Source organism: Scardinius erythrophthalmus (genome assembly GCF_964197995.2).
Source record: "Scardinius erythrophthalmus genome assembly, chromosome: 8".
Taxonomy (NCBI): Eukaryota; Metazoa; Chordata; class Actinopteri; order Cypriniformes; family Leuciscidae; genus Scardinius; species Scardinius erythrophthalmus.
Window position 1 is genome coordinate 34,033,326 of NC_138228.1, and position 25,069 is coordinate 34,058,394.

The 25,069-nt window shown below is 39.5% G+C and overlaps 1 protein-coding gene across 4 annotated transcripts in view; it reads right to left on the minus strand.

Moving 5' to 3' along the window:
- The window catches only part of gse1b (Gse1 coiled-coil protein b), a 289,712-nt gene that overhangs the window by 8,079 nt on the left and 256,564 nt on the right, over nt 1-25,069 (minus strand). For 3 of the 4 annotated variants that reach the window (XM_081372434.1, XM_081372432.1, XM_081372435.1), the window contains 10 exons: nt 20,794-21,005; nt 8,260-8,426; nt 6,969-7,166; nt 5,034-5,213; nt 4,168-4,502; nt 2,847-3,180; nt 1,920-2,530; nt 1,385-1,497; nt 986-1,247; nt 617-730 (listed from right to left, as the gene is read on the minus strand). In XM_081372434.1, coding sequence (XP_081228560.1) covers nt 617-730; nt 986-1,247; nt 1,385-1,497; nt 1,920-2,530; nt 2,847-3,180; nt 4,168-4,502; nt 5,034-5,213; nt 6,969-7,166; nt 8,260-8,426; nt 20,794-21,005 — 2,526 coding nt within the window. The remainder of the gene's footprint in view (nt 1-616; nt 731-985; nt 1,248-1,384; nt 1,498-1,919; nt 2,531-2,846; nt 3,181-4,167; nt 4,503-5,033; nt 5,214-6,968; nt 7,167-8,259; nt 8,427-20,793; nt 21,006-25,069) is intronic. The other variant, XM_081372433.1, reaches the window with a different exon arrangement.

Below are 25,069 nucleotides of genomic sequence, written 5' to 3' on the forward strand. Positions count from 1 at the left end.
AGGCGATAGTGGCAAAGAACCCAAACTCCACCAGGTGACAGAATGGAGAAAAAAAAACTTGGGAGAAACCAGGCTCAGTCGGGGGGCCAGTTCTCCTCTGGCCAAATTAAGCAACATGGTGTGGTTTAATCCCAGGCTGCATTACAAGTCAGAAGTCAGATTGTGGATTGGTCTCACTAGTATCACTGTCCCCCTCTAACAAATTGTACCACCCAAAATGCCACCATAATCACAGAATTAAAAGTGAAGCATGTTTTTCATATTTTTATTGGATTTGAAAAATATTCTGAAATCTAGTCAGGCAATTAACATGTTATCATGATGTGTTTTTGGTCCATCCCTGACAGTCTACCACAGATGCTGTGTACAGAGCTAGAGCTGTAAGTATGCATGTTACCATACCGCACATCTCCTGAGGTTCATCCACAAAGTGAAACATTCAGTATGTCTCATGCTAATGAGCTGAGAAAACAGACAGTAAAGAACATCTGTCGCTGTCAACTGCTTTCACACACTGATGACACATTGATGTGTGCTGACGCAAGAGTCACTGTGTGGATAAACACATGTGCACAAGCACAAACGCACGTGTGAACAGGGAGAAGTGCAAACTGACCCAAGTACGGGGCTGCAGGGCTCCTGGACAGCGGGTGAGGGTTGTGTCTGATGTTGTCTAGAGTCACACTCTTCTTTTTTATGGCCTGCAACAATTCCTCAACCCTCTCATTATCTGAAACACAGGAAGGAAAAGAGAAAGAGACAGACATTAGAGGTGCAGCTTGTGATAGCATCTTGGTGTTTGTTTGCTGCCGGAAGCTCTGAGGCGAAAGTAAAGCTGCTTCACACATGGTCCACATCGAGACTTTGACCATCTTGCTTCAAATTGTATTATATGACTCTGAAGTAAACTCTAGTGTGAACATTTCCAGAGAAATATAAAACAAACATACAGCATCAGTATGAACATGATAAACCGCATGAGTACCTCTTCTCTGCTGCTGTGTTATGTGGTTGAGGCTGAAGATGGTGAGGAAGCGTTTCTTGTCCTCCAGCTCAGGGCTTTTGTTCATGTCCTCTGGGGTAAAGCGAGTAATTAGGGGGGCAGGAGATGGCCGCTTGCTCTGAATAGCTGGCGGGGAGGGACTTCTCTCTCTCAGCATGCGCCTCCTCTTCCTCCTCTTCACCTCCATCATCTCCTCCCGACGGGCCAGAGTCGTCAGGTCAAACATCTGCAGAAACTCCATCTTCTGTAGGAAGAGAGAGGTACATTGATCAATAAATACCGCTTTTACTGGGACGTGTGAGACGTGATGGGATCCCCAAAGAACCAAAAATACTTGCAAGCAGTACTCTGGTAGTCATGCATGATGTTGTGGGGATTTACCTCAGTGGAATCGTCTAGTTTGAGTGGCGGCTGTTCAGCGACCCTTCTGAGATGAGCTCGCACCTCTTCCTCATCACTCTCATCATAAGAGTCGTCCAGCTCATAGAAGTAACCTACACAAGATATCATTGAACACTCATTAACACTTAGAAATGACCTTCAAATGATTCAAGCTAGTCCCATTGGATAAAAACATTAAGAATAAAGGCCAAAGAAAACTTCACTTTTTTTGACACGTATGCTTAGTGCCAAACACGTAGCCCTCAAAGTGTACCTCATTTAATAACATGTACCACGGGTGGCACTAGAAAGTTTCCTTGTCCATTGTCTGTTGTATTGAAGGCGCCATTACGTCATGCGCATTTCACACATTCAATATTTGATGTGTACTTGGGGCTTAATCTGCAGATATATGGCCATTTTAAGATGATGCTCTATAGAAACAATATTCGTAAACCACGACCAATAATTTGTGGTAATTATCATTTTTCTGGGCTGTGTGAACAGCATTTTCAGTTTCTCTGTTTCCACATACCTTTCTCTCTGGCTTCTCTGCGTCTTCTCTCCTCCAGGTCTAGTTTGCTGACCGCTCGTCTGTGCTGCTGCAAGAACTCATCATACACTAACATGGCATCCGGTGCGAGGCGTGAATGCCCCTGGAGGCTCTTAAAAGACCCGCTGGACTTCAGGCCTGAGCTCAGCTCTCCGTAAGGTCCTGAAAGACTCAGCGGTGCCCTCTGCTGGTTCAGGAAGCTCTGGGTGGATTTTTCCAGCTCTGCCAAGAAAGTGTTCTGCTCAGAGAACCCACTGGGCCGGATGGGGGGATATTTATCCAGATTGTCCTTTTTCCGAGATCCCTCTTCCAGCTTTTCAGAGTTGTAATGCCGCTCGTGTTTGGAGTGGGGTAAGGGAAGCCGACTGATATCGTAGTGACCCAGACTCGGGGGGTCGTGCAAGGTGCGTCTAGAGTCGGAGGTCGTCTCGATGAGTGACGCAGGGTTCCAGAGCGTGGTTGGTGGTGGGGGGGCCTGGTCTTTGTGCTGGTGTTTTGGGGAGATAAGAGGGGGCGGAGCTCCCAGGAGAGGATGGGTGTCTCTGTCTCGGTCACGATCCCTGCTGTTGGGCTCGTGGTGGTTTGGTACAGGTCTAAAAGAGGAAATAATCTTCAATTATCACTGTCACACACACACGCACACACATACTCTGTTAGCTATGACCTCTGCAATGCTACGAAACTTAAGCCACAGTACTGTCCCAAGGTTTTGAAACCCAAACTTAACTAACACACAGCGGCACTTGTATCAGTCTTTCGTACACTGTATAAGATGTGAAAATCTGAGCTGCTCATTGAAGGCAACTGGATTTATACCAATTTTGAACCATTACACTGATACCCCAACCAAACAAACTAGACTCTTATATATTGTAGACTCCTCAACCACCAGTGTGAAAACGCCCCTACCTGTGTCCCTCTATATGCAGGTCTGGAATTTCCCCCTGTCTGCCCAGGTCCAGGTGCTGGTCTAGGACCTGCTGACGGAATTCTGACACCTGGTACTGCCTGTCCTCTTTCTCTTGCCGTAGCTTCCGTTGCCGGGCCAACCAGCGTTCTTCTTCATTATTGCGCAGCATCATGGTGGCCGCTGTCAGACTGGCAGGTCCTGCCCCCCCAGGGCCCAGATACATGCCATGGGCGGAGACGAGGCTGGGCACAGGGTGGTGGGTGGAGTTTAGAGAGTGGTGGAGTCCAGACTGGATGGGTTTAGGGGTTGTAAGGATGGGCTCTTTGGTTTTATCTGGGGGAAATAATAGGCATAATGTTTAGCTGCATAGAATGATGGTGAAGATTATATAATGCACATTATCCATTTTCTAAATGAATCTTATTAATCTTATTGTTAACGATTCATCCATGCATACATTTCATGCCGGACTTCTCCAATCATTTAGTCAGCTTAAAGGAGAACTCGGCAACTCTAGCGAACTCTAGTCACTTCTTCGCTGATTTTCCCTTTTGTTGTCGCATGTTTTCCCCACGAGCTCCCCCTACAGCTGTGGTGGGGCGTATATTTCACAACACAGTCGTAAAAAACTCACTTGCGGCAGCCTCCTCCCCCTCTCTACCGCTGCTCATGTGCGTTTGTTTTGATCGGAGCAAGCCAACTGTATCGCGTGGAGCTATGTCTACTGAGGTGGGTAATCTGGTAATACATCATAAATGCGTGTGTGTTTATGTCGAATTGCCGTAAAGCAATTTGTGTTTCGCGCTCGTTCTCGTTCTCGCTTTCGCTTCTCACGAGACTTCCAATTTCTATCTTGCCGGGACGGTAGTGAACAAGTTGCAAGGTTGGTTTTCCGCCTGGGAACGCTGGGGGGAGCGGGGAAAGTCACCAATATCACCAGAACAGGTTGTTTAACCATCCAAATGATTTCTAGACAGTTTTATTAAGTTAAAAAAGCTACCAAGTTCTCCTTTAAATCTGGCCCTTTCATTCAATCAACTGAGAATACTAGTATTCAGATCGGCTTCAATCCAAACAATAACTTTAATTAATACATAATACATTTCACTCTGGTGTTTGTCACAATATGGAACAAAAAGATCTGATACTGGTATTTCCATTACATAGCAACTTATAAAATACACTTAAATCGAGCGGGACCAGTGGAGTGAATCTTATGTCCAGGTCACGTTCCACTCCTAAATATTTAAGACCATCAAGCATTCACCTAAGCATTCATATTCTTTTTGTAGTTCAGAACATGTGAATCAATATTCATACCAGGTCTGTTCGTAGTGATTCTGTCTGCAGGTTTGGCCCTGTCGTCTGGAGGGCCTCTCAGCCCATGAAGCTCAGCCAGATAGTGGCTCTCCACAGCCTTCTCTCGTGCAGCCCTCTCCTTCTGTCGCTCCATCTCTCTCTCACGCTCTCTCTCTTTTTCCCTCTCTCGCTCTCGTTCTCGCTCTCTGTCTCTCTCACGCTCCAGCTCCTTCTCTCTCTCCCTCTCTCGCTCGCGCTCTTTTTCTCGCTCGGCCTCGCGTTCTCGCTCTTTCCCTCGCTCTCTCTCTCGCTCTCGCTCTCTCTCTCTCTGTCGCAGCTCGTCCTCCATCTGAAGTCTGTGGAGACACACCACACACATACAGATGAGCTCAAACTACAGAAACATATGGGGAATATGGGTTTTTGTTTGTGAATGTCCTGAAGTGTTGGTGAAGCTACTTCTGAAGTTTGTCCAGAAAGAGCTTGTCCAAGCTACTAATGAATTTAAACTAGTTGAACCACAGTCCCCTTTTTAAGTTACACTACAAGCTATAAATAGAGTAGCTAACCTGCATTAATGGTATTTAAATGATTAATATCTTTAACTATTAATTGGAGTCAGAGTGCTACTTAAATTAATAACATTCAGTATCATTATTAACATATATTTTATTTTGTATACAAAATCATATCTGCAAGAGGAATATAATGCTGTAAAATGCTGCAGAGTCGTATACACAGGGACTCTTGATGAACGTAGGGCCATTACCATCACAAAAAAAAATGGCTGTGGTACAATATTATATGGTATAGTGACGTATCAGGTAATAATACATTTATATATTACGTTATTAATGTTGACATATAATCAAGGTGTTGTTGCATACCTCTCTGACAAGCGCTCAGACTGTAGGCTAGACAGTGAGGGGTGGCTTAGGTCTCCAGGGTAACGCACCCCTGGCAGGTGCATGTGTACTGCAGATGGGTGTAGAGGAGGTAGAGCTCCCCCTGTAGGCAGTTGATAGAATGGCGACCTCAGCGCTGACAGACAGAATGGATCATCCATTCTAAGAAAGACAAAGATATACGTTACGCAAACTTTTTTAAAAAAGCAGATGATTAGTCAGCTATAAATAAGCCATTCATAGATTGACTGCTCTAAAAAATGCGAACCCTGTGGCTCTTTCAAAACCATGCTGTTTTTGCCTATGCATCCTGACCAGCAACTATATTAGCAATCTCACCAACTGATGATGTTTTGTTTTTCATTAGAGCTTGCTGAAGTTATCTCATCTGCCATTAAAATACTCAAGCTCTTTAAAGGTGAAGTATGTATGTAAGAATTTTTATGTTATAATACATTCTTTTAACCCAGTTTATTGTTCATTGACTACTGTAAGTATAGGTTTATCTTTCCCAAAAAAGTAAACATTGAGCCTTTCATGCACCTTCAAAACATTGAGAGCTATCCCCTCGGTTTGGGGCAAGGCTACTCAAGCAGGCAGAGCCCAAGTGTGTTTACCCGGTGTGGGACCATGACTGATGCATTACATGGGAAAAGACATTCAGCTTCGGTTACAAAAGTGCAAGCCAAAATTAGCTGCATTTAGAACTTCAAAGATTAAACAGGGCATGAACATGTTTAATCAAACAGGGCATTGTGATGCAACATGATACAATGGACGCTTCAATAACATGCAGCATCATCATGCACCCGTTCAGAAAGACAAATGTACCAGTTTATAATGTTTACTTTGATTTGTCCAGTGTAAACAGTCTCAACTAGTTGTGGTGTGTCATGTCTATAAAAGTGCAGATATGTTGAAATGGTTTATTATAAGTGAGATGCTTGCGTTCGCTCTAGACAGGGTGTTAGTCTACTCAATTACCTACTCATGACATAGCAACACAGCTGAAAGGATTCCTAATATGTTAGACCTTTTTTTTAAAGAAACTATTGAGAAACCTTGTTTGGCGTTTGCAAAATATGCTTTATTATTGTAATTCCGATAGGTGCAACTAGTTTTCATGTGTTCTTTAGGAGTGGAACAGTAAAAAATCGCCTTCATATTCATGTATGCAAAAAAAACAAAAAAACAAAAACACTGCATAGTCTTCTCTGTATGAATAAAATATAAATTGATTCTTATTAAAGACACAAAAGAAATTCAGTCAAGAGCAGTAAGTGATTTTCTCTTTGTCTTTTGTTGTTTTATTAACATTAATGACAGATAGCAGCAGGTATATTAGGTATATATATATATATATATATATATATATATATATATATATATATACACCTGCTGTTACTTTAAGAATGAATATACTGGCACACATCCGGGTTTTGCCCAACTGTTTACGTTCATTTAAGACATAACCAACTGTTTATGTGAATACTGTGTACACGATAGGCATTTTGACATAATTGTCAGTGTATTTGACAATTTAAGCGCAATAAGCCACAAAAGAAAACAGAATTTGGGATGGCATGCTGTCTGAGAGGCGTCTTTCTGTGCGCGTGCTTCAGGGGTGTCAGCACGAGCACCGCATTGAGTTTGTTTTTCACAGCTTATTGCGCTTTACTCAAGTTTTGCATCTGCTATGCGGATATATTTACATACTGCAATATAAGCGATATAGCAAAATCTCTAATGATAGAAACTTTATATCGTCGCCACAATATATATCGTCATACCCCCCAGCCCTATCTGAAAGAGAGTAAATGATGACAGAATCATCACTTCTTTTGTTTCGTTTCATTCTCAAGTCTCAGATAATGTTTTTAGGGGTTTAAATGTGTTAGTTGTTGCAAGATTGTGTACCTGTAGTGTGAGAAGGAGGGGTGGTGCAGGTATCCAGGATGGTAGTAGGCAGCAGCAGCTGCAGCAGTGGCAGGATCAAGCCCCAGTGGTAACGAGGGCATGCGTAACTCCTCGGCTGTGGTGTAAGGACGAAACCCCCTCAGATATTCCTCAGGAACACTGGTCGGGGGCACAGCATGTGGCATCTGACGGGGCAGACTGTCAGTGAAACAGAAGAAGATAATTTAAAGCAATAGAGCCAATAAAAAATGAAAAAGGAGAAGGATGTGCTTTGTGTCAATCCGGTACCCACTTATAGGCAGCTGCTTTCAAAAGGTTTCTATTCTGCCAAGTACACACCGCAAAGTTTCGGGACTGTAATTAAATGTGTGTCTGTTCTCTTACCTATAATGTGTTTCTTTGTTTTTCAGTTTATAACTTTTCATTAGATTTTTTTAATACAATGCTTACTTAATAGAACAATATTTAAAGGCTAATGTTTTTGTGGTTCAGCACATGTGAATCAAAATCTAATGTTTTAATGTATTATTAACTTGTAATTATTAATAGCATTAATAATGAACTCATTTTTATATTAATCTTAGTTAGTATTCATTTCAACATTTACTAAATACATGGAAAGTTGTACTTGTTCATATTATTTAATGGACGTGAGCTAATATGAACTAACAATCAACATCTGTATTTTTATTAATAATTAACCAGTGTTCAGTTCACCATTAATTACCCAGACTGTAGCGGCCCGCATTTAATCTGTCCTGCCACAGTTTCATAATGAACTGAAACTATTTTTACATTTATCATAACATAAAAGATCTCTCACATTGTGTTTTGCACTATTGATTTGGCAAAGTATCTGTAACTTGAACTAAAATCCAAATTATGATATGGCTTAGTGCGTGTACCAAACCACAAAAAGCTGTGATTTCAAAGCTTTTTAAAGCTTCTTTTTGTATTCATGCTTTCTTGATTGTATGTTTTATCATCTAATGCAATGCCATTCATATATTTCGAACTTAATTGAACAGACACTTTTTTTAAACCACTGTAATGCATTTACAATATCTTCCTAACATGTTTCAAGAGATGTCTTATTATTATTATTTTTATTATTATTATTATTAATATTATTACTCAAAATATGAAACTATAATTATCTTTACCAAAATTAAACATTTTACTGGAGCACATTTCACTTTGCTTTTTTTAGTCAGTGTATTTTAAGGAAGACGAGAATTGAAATAATAGTATAGTAGCACTCTTGGGAAGGAAGGAGGTCAGTAATACTCACTTAAGGGGCTGAAAGCGTGAGTCCTGCATCACAGACGCGGGCGTCAAGCCAAATGCGTAAGGGTTTCCAATTAGGTGGGCTGAAACAGTGGGACCCCCCTTCTCTTGAGCAGAAGAAGACTCTGAACTTAACCTGTCCCGGCTGAGTCCACGGGGACCTGACTCTGCCTAAAAAGACAAGAGAGGAGCGCTTTGTGTGAGAAGTGTGCAATTACAACTTCTTTAACACAATGAGAACAGAATCGAGTCCTGAAAGGAGCCTGCCTCCAAATGAACATCCCCACACACTGAATGACACACACATGCTGCCTAACCCCAAGCAAACCCCATAATCAACAGCATTTCTCAGATGTGCCTAAAACTTTCAACAATATGTAAAGCCTTGTTTATGCTTGACGTGTTCACTCCGGCACAAACCACTGCAGATGGTGCTATAGAGGCATTTCCACTCCACATGCTCCAGCCCCAAACTTTTTTTGTTAGCCAAACTCAGATGTAAAATATTTACTTGAAGTACTCCCTTAAGGCCCTTAAAGTTAATATTTCAATAATTTAACAGTTTCAGGTCACTGACATGCAAGGAAACATATATCTTTTTTTATTATTTATTCTTTATATATAATTGCCCTCAGACTGCAAGACTTGGCCAAAAAATTACATTGTGATTACTGTGTCATATATTGTGTTTGCAATTTGAACTGTGATATGACTTTTTATTTTATATGAAAATGTCTCATATTGTTACTGCTGAGACAATGGAAAGATTTACTTTTAAAGTTGTTCACACTGGTGGTCACTCCGTCTTTGCAAGAACCAACTAACACTACAAGTTACAATATAAATATTTATGTCTTAAATAATTCACTTTCAAATCTTTAAACCCTCAAGATTTTAACATGTCAAATCATCAAGATTTTATATTGTTGGAATACTGGGGAAATGCTGCAAACTTCTGTCCACAAAAATGCCATCAATTCACCCTAAAAAACCCTCCCCTATACTCCCCTATGAACCCCAGTTAGCGCCAATTCGGGTCCGTCAATTGCTTGACTGGTGGGTTCATTATTATTCTTAATGAACAACACAACAAATAAACAGTACAATGCCAAACTCACTTAAATAGGAACTTTTACATTTCATTTTGAAACCAAATCTTCCTCCATTGTCTTGTCAGTCAGGAGTGAGGCTAAATGGGAGAAGTGAGGTGAAATCTGACTCTTGCTGCTGATCTGTGCAACAACTCTTGTTCGCCTGTTCTGTTCGTTTAATTGTAGTGTCTGTTCACTAACTGAACTAAATGATTTTTATTACTATAAAAAAATCTAAACGACGATGGGGGCGGTGCCACGGTGGGCAAGGGATGTAACCAGTGTTGCGGCTGAACACCGGTAACACCGGCAACACCGACTATTACAGCAAACCTATAAGTCACAAGAAGAGAAACAAAATGAATCTTTCAGCAGAGTATCCTCTCAATAAGGAACAACATGGTCTGGGTTCCGGAAGTATTTTCCCATTAATTAAGGGACAAAAGAACCATTGCAAATGAACAGTAAAATATATATAAAAATATTGACTTACAGTCATTGATTATAAGTATAAACAATCTACTTTACATTTATTGCAAAACACTCCAAACTGTTGAGAGTATAGAGAGACTTATCATTAGCAGTGCTTCGTGTGTAACTTTTCTGTCGATCTCTCTTTAGAATTATGGGTACAGTACAGTAGTTCTTCACCAGTAATTTGGCTATTAAACTTTTTTTTTAAAGTAAGAATTTGAAGTTACTTGACAAAACCATATACCACAGCCTAATAATGATCATAGCTCAAGGTATGTCTGTCTTTAACCCCCTGGCGATACCAACTTGCTTTTTTTTCTTATCAGTGCAAAAGTGACTCAAAATACTCTGTTGATTTTGATCTTACATATAAGTGTTATACATCATTCAAAAATGTCTTCTTTTATTTGTGTACACATCATAAAAACAAAATGTTGTGTTTTTCGTAAAATAAAAAAAATAAACATGATGCGCATTCTGCCATCTCTCTCAATGTGAAGTTCATTCTGAAACACGGCAGAAAATGAACTCAGCGAATGTTTGTCACACAGACTTGAGACATGTCTTTACAAAGCTTGAAGTCTATTGTATTAAATGTAAATTAAATGTCATCTATTTTTAAATTATATAAATTATATCAAAAACAAATATTCTCTGTTTAAGTAATCCGTATGAAAGCAATGACATGTATAGTCCGTGCTCATTAGCTCTAATGTGACCACACGAGCACGAGCGATTGACACACAAATCATCCACGTGAAGGAACGCAGACCTGAAAACGCCCCATCAGAGACTTCCCCCAAGAGACTTCAGTAGCCTACTCCTCTGCTTTTCATTGAGTTTGGAAGACACGTTGTGTTTGTGCTGTGCTGTCCTGTTTACCTTGGATTTACCTCAGAAGAATTAGAAGAACGCGATTTGAAGATGAGAAAGATTTTTAAGGTAAGACATGTCCACTCAAGACAAGCATGTTATTGTTATATAAACTTTCCATTGTAGCAACTAGTCAAACTGGTGCCAGACTAAAATGTACGTTATGAAATGAGATTTGAGTAAAAACATGAAGCCTAATGCTAAATTTATATCCATGTACACAAGGATGTTTTTATGTTTGATAATAAAACACAGCATGAAATAAAAGTAGGCTAGTATGAGTGTTTACTCTAATATAGTTAATATTATAATGTTTAGACCCGTGTTTACTGTTAAATACTGTGTTTGTGGATATCTGCTCAAACGTAGATATGTATAATGTGGTAACAATAATGTTTCATAGTTTGGAGCGGCTCAATCGCTTCAGTAAATGTTCTCTGCACATGCTGTGAGTCACTTGCGCTGTGCGTTTGAAAAGCAAAACGCGTGAAACATTAGGCTTTATGTTTTTACTTACTCCAATCTCATTTCATAACGTCATAACGAATGGAAACATTTGAAGTAACATATGATAATCCATTAGCCTGACGTTGTCATACTCAGATTCTAGTCAGAATATGAGTCTGATACTGCTCCATTGGGCTGTGATTAAGGGGCGTGTTTCAACCGAACCAGGAAAGAAAATGCCTCTGCACTCAACTGGATAGACCTACAACCAATCAGAGCAACGGAGTAAGTGACGTATGTTCTTCATTCATCTTTTCCGATTGACAAATTCCTTGATCGCGGTTCTCTGTTCCTCTTTTAAAATGAATGCGCTGTTGATATCTTCTATAACAGACGCGATGGCGGAATCTACTCATGATGTTTCATAAACAAAGTTCGGGAGGAGCACATTCAAATAATCAATCCAATCAACTTGTCATCAAACAATTACCATGTCCACCCTATCAGCATGAGAGGAACTCACCTAACATTCCTTGACAATTTTCAGCATCCCTCTACTCAACTCTTGGCTTGTTCTTCCACAGCCTGTCCATCATCGTATAAAGCCCGCCCTGACAATTTAATTGATCCGAACAGCTCTGGTTTGAGCATAATTGCTCCACAACGGATCAAGTCCAGACCGAACTTCCCGACCTAAAAATGTTGTGAGTGGGGCTAAGTTCGGCTGGCATCCAGGCTATTAATCCATGTATTTTTCTCTATGGTAGTGTTACTGAAGTGTTAATTTTTAACGATTTATAGGCCGCCTGCTATAGGCTATTGTTATTATTATTTTATGCAGCCCTACATGCCTACAAGGCACAACAAATGAAATCTAGCAGCCTATAGTTTATCTTGATATCAGCATGTTCACAGTTGTTTAGTTTTTTTTTTTTTTTTTTTTTACAGGGACCGGATGCCACTGATGAGTCCTGCTGACTTAAAGGCCGTGTTGCAGGTTTTTTTTTTCATCAAATTTGTGCAATTTACTTGTTGGTAATAAACATTTAAACTGTTATTCATTGTATTTTATGTTGTTGGGTATCACAAAGCGGAATATAATACGAAAAAGTATGTACTATCGTACAGCGGTTTGCAACGATTCTCCTTTCCCCCACAATGCCATTACGTCACGTTGGGGAGAGAATTTACCAAAGCCCGCGGCCCGCATTGAGAGTGACTAGAGAGACGAGTAGCAGAAGAGAGTATTCAGATAACGTTAGCGCAGATTATAGATAAATACATATATATAGATAGACAAACAGATAAATAGATAGATAGGCTAGTATAGAGAGATAGGCAGACAGCCAGATAGCATAACGTTAGCATAGATAGCTAGCAGCTAGATAGATAAATATATAGAAATATATAGGTAGATTGACAATGGCGAACTACTGTTTGTGCTGGGTGTAAAAACTCTGGATGCTGAGTGAGGCACGTCACATCTGGTCGCGGGATGAGCTCGACCAGCGACCAAAACGCACTCACTTCCCTACAGCACAACAAGCTTTCCAACGCAGTTTCCATGGGTGTATGCACCGCCGGCGCCCACACAAGCACCTGCCAAACACAGCGACAGACACGCGGCGGCTACGTTTGCAACAACATTTTCACCGGAGGAAGAGATAAACGCTTAGAAACACCCATATAGCTAGCATGATGCCTTCTATTTCTAGATGACAAAGACAAAGTTTACCAGTACTACAACACTATGACAAAGGTTACCGGTACTCATCTGAACTTACGTCATGATCACTGCCACTAGATATAAAGAAAACGTTGATTTTTTCACTAGGTGCTATTCAATGACAGTAAAAAAATAAAATAAAAAAATGTGTCGTTATTGTGCACTGCTGCTCGTAGACTATACCTCCAGTGCTCATTGCTGCGTTGCTAAATGATAGCAACTCACCAGTCCAGGACACTTCACCAACTCTCCACTCATTCTCCTCGGACCATGCATTTAATTATTAAGTATTTACGACATTGTGGTGGCGTTCAATTGCGTTCAACTCGTAAATACAATCTCTACGAGATGGCTTGAACGCACCATAATACTAGGCTGAGGCTACCTTTCCTCCACTTCTCCCCAACGTGACGTCATCACCGAATTGCGTAAAAAAAACGTTAATACCAAAAACGTAAAAAACTAGTCTTTAAGACCATTTTTGGGACATTTTAAAAATGATATACATATCTTGAGTGATTTATGTACCCATTAATCGACAGTGGTGGTTAACCTGCAACATGGGCTTTAAACATTCACATGAGTCTCTGTACATGAACATGGTAAAATGAAAAATCAAACACCTTGGAAATGACAGGTATTTACTATATTTCAGGAATGGCACAAAGTTATGTGATTGTTCAAGTCTCTGTCTTTAGATCAGTGTGTTCAATAATGTGCTTTTTTGTCCATTGTTGTGTATCTTTGGATTATGTGTTGTAAATAAATCCAAACAATCAAAAAGCCATTATTTTTAAATCTCTACTCATTCTTGTGCAAGGTTCCTCATAATGATAGGGCCTGATAGCACCTGATAGGGCCATTATGGGAGGGTCTTAGTCTCTCTCAGGTGTGAAACACATCAATATTCATGATGATTCACACCTCCTCGCATAAAGCTTTCTTACACAAAACATGTCTTACAAATTTTAAATCAATAGGCCTATATTGTTTTATCTGAATGAGTATTCAGGATGATTTTCACATAGTTTTGAAGCAAATATTCTAGGCTACGTGATACAATTTTCAAAAGTCTTGTGAAGAAATAATCAGTTTGGGTTTCATGACCTTATTTCAGTGAAATTTTATTTTTGTTTTTTCACAAACCACACATAAACGTCATTCTCAAAACTACAAACTTTTATATACATGCTGCTAACATATTATTGTAACAGAGTTTGTGCTGAATACAGTGTAATAAGACTTTAGCCATGAAAATGTCACAAGTAACAGAACTAAGCACAAATGTCAGAGCATGTCAGAACACCTCCAGGGCCCAGAAAACACCCACCTCAGACCCCAGAGGGTTAAAGGTCTATATGGTTATATTATATATTCCTCTAATGAGAAAATGAATGGGATTTTCACACCCAGAACCACACTGTTAAGCTCTTTTTTGCTTGTCAGAGCTACAGTAAAGCCCATTTAGAGGACAATTAACTGCAGGATGCGACATCAAAAATTAAACACCTCTAATGTTGTGACTTCCTCTCTTCCTCGCCTCTTGTTAAAACATGCTTCATTTAGCAAACAGTGAAACAAAGCAACCTCAAACAAAGCAACCTCAAACCATGCACCCACAGGTGCCCCTTTGAACCGTGCCTTCCTCTCTTAACACTCCCATGAGCACATATTAAATAGGAAAACTTGAGATGGACCACTAACTTTCCCCACCCTGATTCATTTATTGAGCAAAGAACAGGCTGCTGGAGAAGGAAAAGACCTTGCCATTAACCACATTGCTTTTTCTTTATGTGTGTCGTGGCTAATGACATTTAACTGCGGCATACAGAGGTTATTGAAATCCATAAAGCATCATTAACAGAGTCTGGAAGACATTTCTGTGCCTCTCATTTGATATAACAGTATAAATCAAACAGACAGAGATCTTTGGGGCTGTCAAATTCTGTAAACATCTTCCATTTGATCTTTATCCTATGCTGGGAAACTGCAGGGTGTTCATTTAAGAAATAAACTATGAGAGGGTATGCTATATTGTTAGTATAGTCACGATTAAATTATGCTGTTAGGCATGACAGACAGTGAAGTATATTCACAGTATTGCACGACCTTAAATGTCGTATTGCTTTTATTAACCAATTTCAACATAAAAATATTAGAAACACATTAAGGCCAATTCACACTGCACCGACAGACTCAGATCAATGCCAGATTACAGCATGTTATATCTCAGACATTTTAATTCCAATTAAACATGTTCAATGGTCGAAAACAAGCTCCGACACATGCCAACAGACTCGACAGGGGTAACACTGATCTAACAAAACCCGACAAAATATGGTTTCTGTAGCCGCCTGTCAGCGTGGTGTGAATTGGCTTTTAAGAACACTGTTATCATATAAACCACTGGAACACTAGGCTGACCAATCAGCATCCTGGACCAGTACTTTCCATTTTATTCTAAGCTAATCTATAGGAAAATAGTCAAAAAAGAGCAATGCGGTAACTAGCCAGTAGCTATATCACCCTGTAGCCCAAGACTGGTTGCCTACTGAAGCGAAGCAGGGTTGAGCCTTGTTAGTACCTGGATGGGAGACCTCCTGAGATATCCAGGTTGCTGCTGGTAGAGGTGTTAGTGAGGCCAGCAGGGGGTGCTATCCCTGTGGTGTGTGGGTCCTAATGCCCCAGTATAGTGATGGGGACACTATACTGTCAAAAGAGCACTGTCCTTCGGATGAGACGTTAAACCGAGGTCCTGACTCTCTGTGGTCATTACAAATCCCAGGATGTCCTTCGAAAGAGTAGAGGCTTAACACTGGCATCCTGGCAAAATTTGCCCATTGGCCTCTGTCCATCATGGCCTCCTAATCATCCCTATATACTGATTGGCTTCATCACTCGGTCTCTTCTCCACCAATAAGCTGGTGTGTTCTATGTAAAGCTCCCGTTCTATGTAAAGCGCTTTGAGTACCCAGAAAAGTGCTATATAAATGTAACAAATTATTATTTATTTTAGTATTATAACTAAATATCTTTTATTCACAATGATGACTCTCTTTGAATTCATTTAAATGCAAGAACAGTAGGAGTAAATGGCAGTAGTATTAATTGTCACACTACACCTAGATCTGATTTTGGGGTAAAATGTTGTAACAGACAAGTGTGTTACCATTCTTTTATCTGCAGGTTTTCTTCCTCACCGCTAGGGGTGCTATGGCACCTAAATGTGCTCCTTATGTAAAGGTGGGTTTGTAGAGGAATTAGCAGAACAGCAGCAGTAGAAAGCATGGCTGCGTATGAAACCGCATACTCACTGAGTAGGTACTTAATTTCAATAAGTACTTACTTAACGAGCGCTAAAAGAGTAGGTACTTTATAGCCAGATCTCGTTAAGTATGAATGCGAGCCGTACATCATCCGCCATGTTGACATCTTCATGTGACCTACGACGGTATCACAAGCGCAACAACTTAAAAGATATGAGCGACAGGTTTAACTCATCTCTCTGTAAATATCCTGATATTGACAAAATTTTCTCATTTTGTGTCTTGTTGAAGAAACAGCTGCCCATTTATTTTGTGAATACATTTAGGGTTAATTTAAGTTCTTATATTTTAAACCCTACTAATATGACCCAGTTTTATCCTTAACAATATTATTTTTATTACGAAAACCCAAAATCGTCATCTCTTGAATGTTGTTAAAGGAACCGTATGTAAGATTGTGGCCAAAACTGGTACTGCAATCACTTTCAAATTACTGTAGAGCGGTGTATCCCCCTTGTAATAAACAAATGCATATACAAGTCAACAACACATGAAACTTTATTCAAACTACAATCATGTATTTACAGGCGGTGAACCCCAAATCAACACAGCGGTTCCCATTCTGCGGCTTTATTCTGATGAATCAGCTGACCACCAGAGGTGAGCCGTGCCTTTGTGCCTGAGGTTGTTGCATACTGCTCTGTGCTTCACAATCTGAGGCAATAAGAGCAGGTGGAGAGATGGACCGTCTCATCCATGGTACCGTTTCCAGGATTCACCTCATCCTCAGTTCTCACACCAGCCTGCAGAGATTTCAGATCCTACAAAAATACACAAACATAATACAAAAGCAGTCATTTTAACAGCACAATGTAATTTGATTGTATTAGAAGTAACAAAATGATCTTACTTTATATTTTAGTAAGATCCCTAAAATACCCTTTTCCCCCCACAAATGCAGCCATCAACTTTCCTTGCAGGTCCACCACAAAAGCTGTGCAGCAAATGCACAGAAATCAATAATCAGAAAAGTGTTGTAATAGCGCTGTTTGAAATTAAACTACAACTTAATATTTCATATTTAAATAGATTTTGTTATTCATTTCTATAGTATACTCACTCAAAGCCTTCTTCAGCCACTCTCCACCGGATAAACACACATCTGTTCATCTGACCCTGTAACATCCAGACAAAATTCATGTTACCTCTGTGATTTATGAACTCAAACACACGTGTTCATCTCTACCTGTAACATTCAGACAAGATTCACGTTACCTCTGTGATTTATGAACTCAACACTACATTTACATGTTGAGGTTGTTACTGATGACTTTATGTAAATCCACTTTAAATACGTAAACGTGTGCTTACTGGAGCTCCCCTGATAGCTATACATAATAAAATGTGTTTTTTCGGCAAAATCACAACTATACTATAGTGTCTAACGTCTTTTCACCTTCAACAATTCAACAGTTTACTCTACAGTAGGTCAACACATGCAATTTTAACTCAAGGAACCGTGTTTACTCACATTTGAAAGCATCCGCGTCGCTGATCCCTGCGATGTTCGATTATGACGTATCCTCTCGTGTGGCCTCCTGGGATAGAAAAGTATCCATCGGTTGAGCACTCGAAAATCTGGGCGGAAGCAGTAGATCATCCGGGAACTTCTCGTCTACTCTTTTGTGAATTATGATGTACTCCTTTCACGTACTGTTTTCTCCTACTATATAGTAGGTAAGTAGGCAATATAAGTATACGCACGTCCGAATCTCGCAAGAATTAGTACGTCACCCAGGTAATTCTCGCCTACTCTTTTATGAATACTAAGGATTCGTACATACTTTTTTGCTCGCCTACTGCTTTTCCCCTACTATATAGTAGGGAAGTATGCGGTTTCAAACGCAGCCCATGGCTTACCAGCGCCATAGCACCCCTAGCGGTGAGGAAGAAAAACTGCAGATAAAAGACTTGGTTACAGGCTTTTCTGTTACAATGTGGTCCAGAGAGATTCATGAGATTCATGTTTGTGTGATTCAGTCAATCTTAAAGGTGTCATGAATTGTTTCCTGGTGTCAGATCGTTTGATATGTACTGAGTATTTATTGTCATGACTTCGGTCTGATCTGCAGTGTTATGTTGTGTTTGTCTGCATGCCTTGTTGTCTTTGCGAGCTGTCAAAACTAAACCTATGTGCTCAATGTGCTCCGCTGTCATTGTGGCATTTCCCCTCCCACTTGTTATCCTTAATTCTCATTTGTGTTCACCGTCACACAAGTTAAACTGGACCTTTTCGCAACTGATTTGAGCACAGGCCGAATGTTGCATTTTCCGACACTCCGCAAATGCATCTCATCCCCCGCACAAATCACGGATGTGATGACAGATTTCATTGTGAGGTTGAAAAAGAACTTAGCTGGTCGATTGGATGGACTTGTTCTGCCCACAGAGGTGGCCGTTTTTGTCAGAGACCCGAGAAGGGGACTTATCCACCAGAGCAAAGAAAGTGGTCCCTTCCATTGACGAGGGGAAATTCACACTCAAACTTGTTGACATGCAGTCATCTGTAACCATGGCACAGGAGCTTTGCACTAACAGGCCTGCAATGTTTTGGACTGATGTCAATGTACATCAGTTCCCTAAAATTAAGAAAGTAGAGATTGTCATGCTCAGTATGTTTGGATCAACATACACATGTGAGTCAAGTTTTTCACATATGAACTCCATAAAAAGCAACACTTGTTGCTCCCTGACTGACTGTACTCTCCACCTATGCCTTCGTATTGCATTGACAACTTACGAGCCTAAAGTTACTGCTCTCGTTCAAAACAACTTTGTCCATTATAACTGTGGTAACTCCAAGTACTTAAACTTTATTTGCCACAATCAAGACTTATAAAGCATATGTAATATGTATAAATGTTTCACATTGTTGGCAAAAATCTCAACTATGTAACAAGATATTTGTTTAACATCGGAAGTTTTCAAAAACAATTCCACAAATGTAATGGTGATGACCGTTGAAAATTATTTTAATATGCAAAACTGTTACCCAATCATAGCACTGGGTGTTTACTTCCAAGTCTCGAATGTGGCATCAAAACAGAGTTTTTGAGAGAGAGGGTCAAAAACAGATATAAAATAACCTAATATTTCTAAATTAAAATCTTGATAACATTATAAGTGGACCTCAGAGAATATACATTAAAAAAAAAATGCAGCTCTTGACCCCTTTAATGTCGATGTGTTCAACAGGTGATTTTAAATTCCTCTCTATTCACACTACTGTGTCTGACATTTTAAATAATCAGAGTATCACATTTTTATGGTCATTCTAACTGAAAAAAAAAAAAAAAAAAAAAGACATCAAAACAAGACATTGCTGCAATAATATAAAGTAAATGGTAACTGTTATGATCTCTTCTGGTCATTGACTGCATTACATACAAGCTCTGTGTGCACATGTGGGTTTACTAGCCAGAGTTTGGGGACAAATTTCTGACAAAAGTTCGGAAAAACCTGGCGAACTCAATTGTGTCAACGTCAAATTTTCTTTGTTCAGATTACACTGCAGTCATTATAATTAGTTTGTGAAATCAACAGAAGTCTATGACATGTCCTCTTTCATAGAGCATTAAATGTGTGTGTGTGTGTGTGTGTGTGTGTGTGTGTGTGTGTGTGTGTGTGTGTGTGTGTGTGTGTGTGTGTGTGTGTGTATAGGCCAACAGGTGTGCGGTGCAGCTTATGCACATTAAAAATGAAAGAGGATTGTGTTGTGATGGAGCCCGGGCCGCCTGATGCCTGACCCCTCTGTCTCTATGTCTCTGTGGCTTTTGTCTGGCAGTCAGTCAGGCAGGAAGAGACGCCACCTGAGCGGAGTGAGGACTCCACACTTACATCACACATCTCAGTAAAACTCATACAACTATGTGTGACACCAACTGAGAAAAATCATACTGAAGTTACAGTGAGCAGAGGAGGAGACAGTTTGTGATTCAGGAATATCTCTGTAGGCTTATGTAACCAGAGGATCAGGGGTCGAGGCAGTGGGGAAAATCTATAGAGCCTCAGTTTATGGGATGTTTAGTGCCTTTGCAGGGCCATTGTTTAACACAGGGGGCAGAGGGCGTGTGTGTGATGGGGGGCTGGTCCTGTTTTTAGGCTGCATGTCACCCGAACATATGTCACACACATTCTGACACACTGATTTACAAGCCATATGGAAATCCAGCACTGTGCGTATGTGATTGTATTCAATGAAGCAATAAACCACTTTTTTTCACAGCTTCGAGTGGCATGTTGCTTTTATAAAGTGACACAAAAGAAACCTTAATTTTAATAAAAAGAATTAAAGACCCATATACTTCAATATTTGCAATTATATAGGCCAATATATTGGCAATTTTGTATTATTGGCAATTTTGATCAGTATTTGTGTCTACTACAAATTTGCTTATTACCTTTGCAACATGCTAATGTCAGGTTCTACTGAAATCAACTGCCAGAATTAATCACAAATGTCTTAAAGCATGGTGTTGTACACATTATTGAACGGAACCTCAGAAACAACTGTTAGCATGTCAGTTAGGAAGATATACAGTGAGAGAGCTCACTATGGTTTGGAAGAGAACTTTTGAATCGATGTGAATGTTTAACTTTACCTCTCGTACAGGTCGGCTCTCGCTCCTCCACAGGCCGTTGACAGTTTTGGTGGGGGCTATGGTGACCACAGGTGGGGTACTGGGTACGCTGTGTCCCCCAGGAGGCACTATAACTGGACCCATGGGGCCCCGTTTGGGTGTACTGACTGGGGAGCTGTGGTTAGTGGCCGGAGATGAGACAGGAGACGACTCGCTGCTGATGGAAGATCCTGCTAAACAACAGGACACAGGAGAGAAAGAGTTCATCAGTGATTTAGTCAAGTCACCTTTATTTATGTAGGGCTTTTTACAATACAGATTGTTTCAAAGAAGCTTTACAGAGATAACAGGAAAATAATGCAACAGAGTTTGTTTCGGCTGTACAGCAGATCTAGAAGAAAATAGCGTCATAGACACACACACACACACACACACACACACACACACACACACACACACAGAGAGAGAGAGAGAGAGAGAGAGAGAGAGAGAGCAGTGATAAACAGTGATGTCATCGTCCAGCTCAGTTCAGTTATAATGGTGTTATGTAATGGTGTCAATGCAGGCAGATCAATAATATTGTTGAATATTTAGTGTCCCCAACTAAGCCAGCCAAAAGCCAAACGTGACATGGATATTTAACCATTTACTGGTCAAGTGTGTGCCATTCGTCAGGGTATTTGTCTCTTTAAACATATGGGTAAGATTGAAAATCATGCTATTTCTGTGTGAGATTGTAGCTTGTAAATAAAAGCAAACTGAAACATTGCAAACACACTCACTGCACCAGCTTCTTGCAAACGCAACTCGACACTTGCGCGCACCAGTTTCTTTTTGACTAGTACAGCTTTAAGTGGAAAGAACACACACTATATACTGTAAATATAAATGTCTCATGGAGTGGAGAGACAGACACACAGCCTACGGCAAACATTAGATGGAGACAGTGAACGGGGAGGGATATTTATGGAGGAGGACAGATGACAGGACAAGCTAGGATGAGAGAAAAGACAAAGATAGAGAAACAGAGGGGAGAGAGACGGTGTGGTAAGTCCTGAAGTCTTATCAGCATGGACATTCAGTCAATCACAGGCCAGTGCTTGATCATCGCTCTCTAAAACTGTTATCATTATCACACCTCTCCTCGCACTCCATCTTTCTCTCAGTCTGTCCACTGTGAACAGGGTCTAAAACAAACACTCGCCAATTTACAAGAAAAAAAGGAATAGTTCAGCTAAAAAATATTAATTTCGTCATTATTTAGCCAACCTCAAAGATGATGTGAAGCAGAATACAGCTTCAGTCACCATTCACTTTCATGGCATCTTTTTCCATTCAATCAATTAAAGTGATTGATGTCCCACAGAAAAAATGGTCTAAATTTGAAGTCTTTTTAACTAATATGTACTTACATTATAAAACATTTGATACAAAGTACTTACTCTATAATAACTGTTGTTTGTTTGTGAGGAATATTCCATATGTATCACAGGAAATATATAAATAGTGATATATAATGGTGACAGAATTTCTGGTGAGCTTTAAACCGTCAAGATATGTGCAAATATGTGCAGGTCATTGAGTTACTATATATATATATATATATATATATATATATATATATATATATATATATATATATATATATATATATATATATATATATATATATATATAAGTATATATATACAGTATATATGTGTGTGTGTGCGTGTGTGTGTGCGTGTGTGTGTGTATAAATGAGGAATGTCTCTAGCCGCTGCATCCGTTTTATTTAGGCTAGTCTGTTATGACTTAAAACTACTGTATTTTACAAAAATTTTGTATCATCTAAATTGTGATGTGACTTATATTCCAAAGCTACATACTGTGCATTTTGTTAGCACAAGTTTAGCAACCAAATGTGTGAATATGGAAATATTTGAATTTGTACCACAAGACGTACGTGTCCCCATCAATTTAGATTAAGTCATATGTCTGCTTTTATTGTTTAGACATTACTAATGTGCGTGTCCGTACAGAAATGTTTTATCTTGTGGGTTTCAGTTCTTATCTCTCTTCTCATTCAACTTTAATACAGTTTGTACAAGTTTATTTGTGCATTTCCCCCATGCAGGTAATTCAGTTTTGCCTCAAATAGGCTTGGTGTTAATAATAAATGTTGTCTACAAAAAATATACACATAAATACATGTTACGTTTTGATGAAGACAAGGTAAGAACAGCAGATCTAAATGCAGCATAAACATTTATTAAATAAAACAAAATAACGATATCCAACAAGAGAAACAAACAAAACAATGTTAAGGCACATACAACACTAGTAGACAATTAACTGAGAAAAATAAGGTCAATATATACACACCAGATAATGAACTGAAATGAATCAGGAGTGATATAATCAATAAACCAATGAACTGCCATGACAACCAATGAAAACAACAACAGAACGTGACAACATGTTTGTTTTCAAGTGTTTATACTGTTTTACGTTTCCTTTTATTTACCAGCATTTTACATTATTTCCAGAAGGAATAATAAAATGTGACATACACCAATGCAGTTTTTATTTTTCCTCTCAGCAATCAATTTTAACAAGGTATGGAAACTATGGTACAGTAAATCTCACAAGCCTTAAAGGGTTAGTTCACCCAAAAACGAAAATTCTCAAACTTGCCGACCCAGAAAGTTAGTTTATCAAGCGACAAGAATACTTTTGTGCGCAAAACAAATAAAAATAACGACTTTATTCAAGTATTCATTTTCTTCTGTGTGGGCCTCTGACGTGAGTTCACGTAGTGTAACAGCGCAGCACAACGTCAGAACGAAGGCTCACTATTGGCCAGCATCACACGCATCACACACATGACCAGCGCCGGCCAATAGTGTACGCAATAAACAACGTGAACTCACTCGCAGAAACACTTGGCAGAAACATACTCATTCAAAGGTTTGGATCTGATATTGTCTTAAAAATGAAGCCGGATAATAATCAGAATAAGAACCCGTTTTCAGTCATCTCAGCCATGCTCATTCAAATGTCAAGACATTCATGGCACAGGCCTGTCTTGGGACAAGCCATTAGGAGCTGGTGTTCTCTCCAGAAAGCTTTTAAGAAAGACGCCACAAAGGTTTCTGTCAACAGCAAAGGAGGAGCAAAGGTGAGCGGAGGTGAAGAGACGCTTGCTGCAGTAATTACAGCTGCACACCATTAAACATGCATGCAGGCAGAGAGAGAAAGAAAGAGAGGGAGGGAGACTATGAGAGTGAGAGAGAGTGAGTCCACAACAGCAATTAGCAGCTGAGTCCCAGTAAAGACCCGAGTGTCTCCTCCTGTCTTGTTCAGTCATTTAACACAAGCTGATTACTGCGCATGTACACACACGCACATGGACACACACTCACACACACACTTCTGTTCCAAAAACCAGTATCCATTACTCATGTAGCATCACATTCCTGACTGAAAAAGCTGCGACTGGTTATTTTGAAAGAGGTTAAGAGGTTGCATAAGAGGTGCACGATTAATTGTTGAAAGATCACAATCTCGATTCAAACACCCAAGCAATCTTATTCCAAAATGCCAACGATTCGGCTGTGTACGATTACAGCAGAACATTAAGATCTGCACTGCTGCTGCCCCTGAGCCAGGGAAAGCAGTTGACATGTATAGGTATGAAACAGCTATGTAGGCTATGCTATTTTGTTTAGTTGTCTAATTAGAATCGTGGGAGAATCGTGATCTCTATTTTTTTAAATAAAATGTGATTCTCTATTTATCCTGAATCAAGCAGCTCTAGGTTGTATTAGTGCCAAATAGCAATAAACAGGATAAAACCATCTTCTAAAAAATACCTTTTAATGAGCCTTACTGAATAACAGGTACAAATACATGATTTTTTTTTTTTTTTATGAAAAATTACATTTTTGGTTCACTTTATCTTATAAAAACAACAAACCGTCTCACTTTTTGATAGGGCTGTGTATTAGAGTGCTCATGATACCATAAACACGTTACGATACTATATCAGCTAAAGTATCACGATACCAAATAGTATCACAATACCGTGCAGTATTGTGTTAATTCATAATTCAAATCTACAAAATTAACCACATTTTTTATAAATACCTAGATGTAAATGCAAACAGACCAAATTTTGAGAATGAACTGGCTATTACCAATAAAATGAAAAGTGTAAACAATATCAATCTTAGCACTGCAGAAGTGGCACAGAAGCTGAATCTAAAGTGACATTTAAATGTATTTATACTGACAGTTTAATCCTGCTTAAAGGTGA